Source organism: Hoplias malabaricus, chromosome 1, assembly GCF_029633855.1.
Source record: "Hoplias malabaricus isolate fHopMal1 chromosome 1, fHopMal1.hap1, whole genome shotgun sequence".
In the NCBI taxonomy this organism is placed as follows: domain Eukaryota; kingdom Metazoa; phylum Chordata; class Actinopteri; order Characiformes; family Erythrinidae; genus Hoplias; species Hoplias malabaricus.
The window spans coordinates 31,104,434-31,113,176 of record NC_089800.1 but is presented as its reverse complement, the minus strand read 5'-3'; the positions used below and the strand labels follow the sequence as shown (position 1 = coordinate 31,113,176).

General features: G+C 41.3%; 1 protein-coding gene across 1 annotated transcript; it reads right to left on the bottom strand.

The window, feature by feature from the left end:
• Nucleotides 1-2,762: 2,762 nt before the first annotated feature.
• LOC136709025 (transcription factor Sox-14) lies at nucleotides 2,763-3,416 on the bottom strand. The gene has a single exon (XM_066684030.1). It carries the CDS (start codon nucleotides 3,414-3,416, stop codon nucleotides 2,763-2,765), a length of 654 nt encoding a protein of 217 aa, XP_066540127.1.
• Nucleotides 3,417-8,743: the final 5,327 nt, after the last annotated feature.

The following is an 8,743-nucleotide window of genomic DNA, read 5'->3' as shown; positions in this document are numbered from 1 at the left end:
GGGTGACTGTCTGTGAGGAGTTGGTGTGTTCTCCCTGTATCCGCGTGGGATTCCTCCCACGGTCCAAAAACACACGTTGGTAGGTGGATTGGTGACTCCAAAGTGTCCGTAGGTGTGAGTGATTGTGTCTGTGGTGCCCTGTGAAGGACTGGCGCCCCCTCCTGGGTGTATTCCCCGCCTTGCGCCCAATGATTCCAGGTAGGCTCTGGACCCACCGCGACCCTGAATTGGATAAGCTGTTACAGATAATGAATGAATGAATGGTCTCTGATTTTTACACATGAGACGTCATGTTTGGCGGACAGAGCTGTGGTTTGGAAACGGTGAAAGGAACCAGTCCTGTATTCTGTGTGAGATTTGACTCGGTGAGTAAACACTTCACACTAGACTCCAGTTTCAGCCACTGCCCCATGATGCATTTTCCTTGGGATTTAACCCTTATACATCTGGAGTTAATCATCATATTGTTTAGCCATATTATCTACATAATTATGCTAATGGTAGCACTTTTATTTCATATGGATATTTGAGTTGATATTTCTGACTACATTCTGGTCACTACAGTAACATTTCATCATATTCAGATCACAATAAAATATGTCCTCCTCTACTTGCAAAATCAAATATGGCATGGATCCATTGCTTAGAGCCTGCACTTACCACACAGTTCATCCGCTTGTCTCATGAGTAAGAAATAATCAAATGTAAGGCAAAACTGTGAAAAGCTGCAGTGACACTGACGTGGTGGTGTGTTAGTGTGTGCTGTGCTGGTACGAGTGGATCAGACACAGCAGTGCTGTGGGGTTACAAAGTATGCAGAGTAACAGATGGGCTCCAATCTGTAACTGTAGATGTACAAAGTGGCCAGGCACTGATTAGTTTCACAGTAGTCACTGAATAAATAAGAGTGGGTTTTAAGGGGTTAATTAAAGAAAAGAACCAGTCCGTATGTAATCACATGCTTGTCCATATCTTAGAATCAAACAAAAGGGTGAAACGGACTCGCCGCTCTCTTATCAGCCGTCTGACGCAGCGAGAATAAAGCAGGCCGTTTTTAAATCCACCAATCAGAGCGCTGGGAATAAGAGGCAGAGGATTCAGGCCACTCCTCGTCTTTCAGTTCCAGATTCCTCCATCAGTGTCTGTCTTCAGCACTGCCTTGGTCAGCTCATGCAAGATTTTGATTTCATTGTGTGATGTTACACTGTTCACAGTCACTGTTCAGTGTTAAAACATCAATGGAAAAAAAATCAAGGACAATTCCAGGTTCGGATTTCTTTATTTCTGTAGTTTGGACAAAAAGAACAAACACATGCTCCTCTTTATGTTCTGCTCCTCTTCCTCAGCTCTTTATCACAAACTGACCGAACAGTCTGAGCTGAGTCCAGTCCCACACCTGAACAAGAAATAAACCACTTAAGTACCTACACAAACTAGGATTCTAAAACAGCCGACTCTAAAATGAGTTCTTGAGATTTTCATTTATTCATTCATCCAGCTTCATCCTGTTCAGGGTCTTGGTGAGTCCAGAATCTATCCGGAATCATGTGGACTATTTCACACAGACACTCCACCTACCAGCATGTGTTTGGACTCTGGGAGGAAACCTATGCCCAGGCTCCTGACACGCTGCGTGAAAAAACTTGCTTTATATTTGGTATTAAATTGTAAAATAATTTTTATTGATTTCTATTGCCCATGTCATTTTAAAGAGGTGCCACAGCAGTAAACTCACAGCAAAGAATTGGTGGTTGGTCGATGGAGTAGTAAAACGTTTAACAGTATTTATTAAATCAAACAACGCAACATTTATAATAACAAAATTAACATTTAACATCAATGTAGTCTATATTCACTTCACAAAAATCAACAAGAACATGCAGTTTAACTGGTGTGCACTGAAGAAAAAAAAATTCAGGCCACCTTAAACATTTGGGTTCTTGGTTTATGTGGTAGTAGATAGTTGAACTAGTTTTATTAAACTTTATATTAAAATAAATCAAACAATGTAAAGTATAGAAGAAGAATAAACAGTGTTTTATAGCAATTTAAACCCCAGAAGGTCTTCAGATTTCTTCCAGTTTTACCCCTTTTCACTTTGAAAACATACTTTTAAGAACATGGATGTCTTAATATAAAAAATAGAGTTCTTGTGTTCCTGGGGTGTAACAGAGCGTGTTATTTGCGTTTAGTAGCAATCATCTAAACATTTTAAAACATTTTAAAACATTTATTACCAACATATTTTGGTAATAAATGGTCTAAACTGGTTTATTAAACCCAAATATATAAACCAAACAAAGATTATACAAACATAAGACAAAACATAAAAATATTTTACATTAATTCTAGCCTCAGATAAACTTCAGATCTGTTCCACGTTTCACCTATTTTCACTTTGATCAAACAAACATCATTTGACCCAGTGTAAAAAAACTGGATGATTTTTGGGGCCACGTTAAAAGTCTGCACTTCTAGTGAGCGCCTAATAAGAAGCTGCAGAGAGTTCGATATTTTCAGAAGTTCAGAGAATTTACACTAATCAGGTTCCTTCTAGTGGGCTCAAACTTTTGCCTGTTCTGAATGACATATGACCTGACCAGACCTGATCGGGCCGGACCAGACCGGACCATTACAGAAACATCTCTCTTATCAGTAACACACACCTTAAACCTTGACAAATAATTTGAAATTAATGAACCCATAGTTGACCAGACTTTGGTCCACTGTAGAAGGTTCAGAGCTCTGTCCTCCTCCGCTCTTTATCCCAGACTCGCTGAGCAGTCTGAGCTGAGTCCAGTCTTCCCCACACCAGGAAACAGTAAATAAGCCACAGGGGGCTGTAAACTGGAGGTGGTCCAGAGCGGACAGTTACAGGGCACAATGTAGCCAGGCTTGGCCGGTTGTGATGGACACCCCAGTGGCCCCCAGAGTGCGTTATGGTGTGTAAAGCCCAGTGTGGATGTGTAGAGAGCATGGGGCAGTTCTCTCAGCTTCTGGAGAGTGCTGAAGTGGCTCCCAGTGAAGAACGGAGAAGGTTGGGTAGATGCAGATGGATGGAGATACCTAGGAGTGTCCCTGCAGAAAGACAGAACTTCTCTGGTTTGCTGAGGCTCTCCGAGGAATGGAGGAGAGAAAGGAAAGCCGTTACTCCTCATCAAGCTTCTGGACTTTCTCCTGGGTCTGTATTTGTAATCGGGATGTTCCTTCATGTGCTGGGCTCGGAGTCTTTTGGCCTCGTCAATGTAGGGTCTCTTCTCAGCCTCAGATAGCAATTTCCACTCGGCTCCCAGCCTCTTGCTGATCTCAGAGTTGTGCATCTTTGGGTTCTCCATGGCCATCTGTCTCCGTTGGCCCCTGGACCACACCATGAAGGCATTCATGGGTCTCTTGACGTGATCCACCGGCTTCGACATCTTCCTCAAGGAGCATTTATCTGATCCACAGAGGCTGGAGTCAGCAGAAGTAAAGAAATATAGATATTAGAGATGATCCGTGAAGCTGTGTTCAGGTAGAAGCTGTGTGGTCCATTCTTCTGTAGGAAGTATGGAATATGCTGCGTGTTCCTGAGCCAAGAGTCCTTCGTTTTCAGTCTCGCTTTGTGAGGGGGATTTGGCAATGAGTGGGAGCTGAGTTTCAGAGTAAGCTTTGGAGTGAGGAGAGAGCCTCACCCTTTAGCCCCCTTCAGCCCCTTGCACCCAATCAGCCTCAACAGCATCACACTATTACAATGAGACCAGATAAAAAGCAGCTATTTAACAAAAAAAACATAGCCTCATCTCTGGTGATCAGCTATTAAAGAGGCAATTAATCTTTTTTTTTTTTACCACCATAACCTAACAAACAATATTTATGGAACTGGTTACCTATTAGTTTAGTGTAGCTGCTAAAATATCATCCCTGGAATGGTCCAAACCTCAGGATCTGTGCTTGGTCTCAATAATGCCATATTTTGGGAACATTATGTGAGATTATTGATAGAAAAATGTAAAAATGAGATTTAATACCCCTGCTATTGAAGATACATTGATGAAAATGGAACATTGCTCCTGATTTAAAGACAACAGTAACACTTACTGTCATTCCTGTATTCATATGAATGTATAGGTAATTTGTTATAACTCTTAACAAAGTTTTCTGTAGCTGTGTAATCACACTTTAGTAATTTAGTATTTGTGATTATATGCTTAAACACTTCTCCAGGAGAGAGCACATTTCTGGTTCTTCAGGATACGTCTGTGACCTGCTTTGGTCAAAACCTCACTTGCCCCACAGCAGCATTCTCCCCCTGTCTAAACAGCCCTGTTCAGAATGCCCAATTTCAGCACCTGTTCCTTTAAACTGATAATGAGCCACTTGCTGTTTCCTCGAACAAAGTGCACAGCAGTGAGAAGCGAGGAGCAGAAAATCTGTTTTTTTAACTGTTTTTTCGCTGGATTCTCTTCCTTCCCTGTTCTCATTTTCTCAGCTTTTACCCAGTGCTCTTATTTCTCAGCGCTCATTGTGTCTGTTTTGCTGCATTTAGCTTTGTCTTTACGCTCTCACATAAACGTGGGTCCAGCACTGTGGTTGGACATGCTCAGATGAGTGGGCAGGGCGATTCTAAAGTCTTTGCACTTGACGTCAGAAGCAGAGCAGAATCAGAATGTCTCGTGTTATCCCACGTTTTCACTGTGTGGTCTTCTTTTACATTGTGTGGGTTGGTGGGCTCCAGAGCCACACATTAATCTTAAAATGCATTGAACAAGGGAGTTATTAATAAAATTGTGCCTTTAAAGGGTCAAAGAAAGAACCAGCTCAGACATGCGTAGAGCTGCAGCGGTCTTTGACTTTGAGAGTGTCGTCTGCTTTGAGTCAGTGCTGAGGGCTTAATCGTCTTTGTGCGTTCTCCACTCAATCCTCTCAGAAAAATAAACCGCACACTTGGCCTTTGTCCGCTGGCGAAAAGAAACACGCAACAGATTTGGTTCGTACTTCACGTTGTTCTCCTCCGAGGACATGTCTTATTCTGCTGCTGCTGCTGCTGCTGGACTGGAGACAGATATCAGCGCCAGCAGGAAGAATCAGAAATAAATCCGTGAAAACACCATACAGATCATCCCCACCCCACCCCCACAACCATATTCCCACAAGGGGGGTGGCAACTCAAAACTCCATGGCCACTTTATTAGAAACCCTTTCACTGAATGAGCTAGCAGTAATCATGATAATAACGTTATCACTTTGTTAAATAAAATACATGTGCTCTTTTGTGGTGTCCGTACTAGCTAATGGGCACAGTTCTGTGCAAAATCTTTAATGTATGTAATTTCCAGTCCAAACAGTAATTAAGTGCAAAACACAAAACACAGGAAAAGCTACAAGGAAGCAATGTAACATCAAATGTTTCCATATTTACTATGTCCACTCTATGCCTTCATTCCAGCGTCCACTCTTTTCAAAGAAAGGCCATGTCCCCTAAAAGTTCAGTCTCAGAAGTTGTATCTTTGTGTATGTACTTTTAAATCTGTACTTTACACCGCATGCTAATTTCATGATGAATGGATTTAAAGAAATACTTCATAAATGTCCTGGAATCAAATATATATTTTGTTTAGTTAACACTGAAAGTAAGGGAAGCGTCTTCCAGTTTGGAATATGAATACGTTGTAATAAATTAGATTTGATTATATATGTATCCTAACATTGTATAGATTCACCTCAGACTTTCTCCATCCTGTATTTCTGGGTTTCTGATGTCCACCCAGCAGGGTGTCTCTCTCACACACACACACATTTATGAAGGGAGTCCTTCAGATCAGCTTTGCGCTGCTGGGATTTCGGTGAAGCTCACACTTATTTTAATCATATTTGGAGAAAGTCAAGCTACTGTAATTGCCTTTCATGGAAATATTGCTAGTAAAGTGTGTTTAAGGAGTGCGAGGCGACAGTTCCAATCCTGAGACGTGTCACGCACCACCTTCCCCTCGGGTTGGGGACGTTAATGCCCCCAAAACTTGGAGATAAACCCAGATCAGGCCTTTTCCCTCCAGGCCTCAGGATCACAAGGTCAGCAAAATTCTCGCAGAGACGTGAGAGAGGGAAAGTGCCCTCCGCAGGCCGCAGATCCCTAACGTTTCTCAGTAAATGAGCTGCCAGCTTGCAAGGGAAATGTGTTTGGTAAGCAGAACCATGCTTAAGAGCAGCTCAGCCTGGGTCTTAGAGGATGTGATGATGATTACGCTGGTCTGAAATGTCAGACATGTTAGAAAGGATCAGTGACCCGGCAATGTGCATTCAGTATTTACAGCTTGGACTTTTTTTTATTTATTTAGTTATTTATTAAAGCAGCATATGGTGAAATCTGATCATGAAACAAGTGCAGTTTGGACCTTAATCATGTTTCTCTTTTGGCAAATCTCCCTGATCAAACCTGTCTGGTTTGAGTGTGTGTAAATCTGAACAGCACCCAAAAAAAAGCCAGAACAATAAGAACAGACGCAGGAACTAACAATAACAATAATCTGTGCACACAGTGCTCCAGTCCATTAGCACTGATATAAACACACATCGCACCATGTTTCGTTTAAAGACATTACACCGTGCTTTTATTTTATATAACTAGCTCCGCCCACAAACTCCACCCTAAACACAGTAGGTGGAGCAACAGCCTCTAATCCACACTAGCTGTGTCCCAAAGCCTAGGCCACTCTGTCATAGAAGGCTGTTCCAATGTGAAGGACCCTTCATGTGCAGCCTAGAAATGCAGCCTACGTTCTGAGCTATTTCTGGCCCTCAGTTACCCACAATTCTGTGCGCATGTACGCCGTGCTGGAGAAAATAAACAAGACATGACGAAAAACAGAGCTTCAGAAGTTTCAGGATCAGAGTTTTTACATTGTCAGCTGTAAAATAATTAAATAAAATATTTTTCTCTATACCTTATTTAATCTATAAGCTTATTTCAATTACAGTTGAAATTTAAATGTTTAAAATTGTTTAAAACCAATCAGCACTGTGTTTATTTTAATGTTTATTTCCTCCACTTCCTCCTTTTAATACTTTATAAAGTTTGGTCACTCACTACTCAATCCCAAACTCCTCCTAAGAGCTTCCAAACACATTAATTGGCTCACAACCAAAACATCTGAATGAAATTGGTTGTGTGTAATGTCAGTGATATGTAAATTAGGCACTGTTGGATGGAGCTTAAATGTACTGCACTGAAGCTGATTCATCAACTGTGGTCAGCTATCCACATGTTACCTGACTGAAATCAGACGATGAAGAGTTTTTATGTAATTTAGCACAATCTGCACACATTTTTACAGTAAGACACACACCGATAATACTCTGTCTCACACACACATATACACACACACACACACACACACACAATGTTCAAATTAATCAGGCATTCAGCTGTTCATTTACCTCAATATTTCTAAACATTATACTGTATGGCCACTTTGTTTGAAACCCCACATTTTCTCCTCTATAACCCCACTTTGCTCTTTTCCACATGTTCAATCCTCTCCATTAAAGAGCTCATAACTTACACTGGTTTTCTTTAATTTTATGGAGTTACTGAGAAATTCTGCTGTTCATCGCCATCATAACAAAACCTCTTATCTCCAAAAAAGGAAGTCTTCTAAAGAAGGAATAAACAATCAACATTGAGTGGCTTTTAATAGAACATTTTGAATAATCCCTATTGGTCTGTCTCTAAGTAAGGGGTCTGCTTTTGCCCCTCTTGGGCAGTCTTATGTCTAAAGTCTTGGATATGCCATTTTTGTGTGTGTTTGTGTGTGTGTGTGTGATTTGCTCTTACAGTGTTTGTTGAGAGAGGTGTTTTATTTGAAAAGTTATGGGTGTGTTATAAGGAAGTTTGGCCGGGGAGCTGGTGAAAAGGGCACACACACACACACACACTGCCGGATGAGTGTGAGATTCTTTCTGTAAGATTTAAATCCTATTCACACTAAAACATCCAGAAGATTATGAGCGTAGTTTAAGAAGATTTGGAGCATGACACATCACTGAGTCTCACTGTCCCCTTAGTGTGTGTGTGTGTGTGTGTGTGTGATTAATTTCTCTCATCACTTTCAACTTTTTCTTTCCAGCAGTAACAGTGGTAACACTGCTAAAAGAGTTTTAACACTTACAGGATGTACAGACAATTTGTTCTGGTCATTGATCCATAAAAAACACAGTACTCAACTATTCAGCCTTTCCACTGTGTTGATTGAAATGAGATGATTGAAAGTGTACAGAGGATGTGTTTTCTAAGTTCAAACACAAAAACACTGACATTTTATTAAAGGACTTGATCATCTGTGGATTTTGGTCCTGGAACCAATCCCCTTCATCCAGTTTATTATCCAGCTCAGGGTCGTGATGAGTCCAGAATCATTACCCAGTCACTCACACACTCACTCCTGTAGACAGATTTTCACATTCATCCAGTCACTCACGACTGTTGAAAGATTCACACGCTCATCCAGTCATTCACACATGCTGACAATTTTACACTCTCACACATGTGGACAGCTTCACATAATCACCCAGTCACTCACACCTGTGGAAAATTTCACACACACATTTGTGGATAGATTTACACATGCAAACGCACAGTCACAGCTCTAAACAGTTTCACACAACGTGTATGTTTGGACTGTGGGAGGAAAGCGGAGCACCCAGAGGAAACCCACACAGACACAGGGAGAACACACCACAATCCTCACAGACAACGACCTGAAGAGAG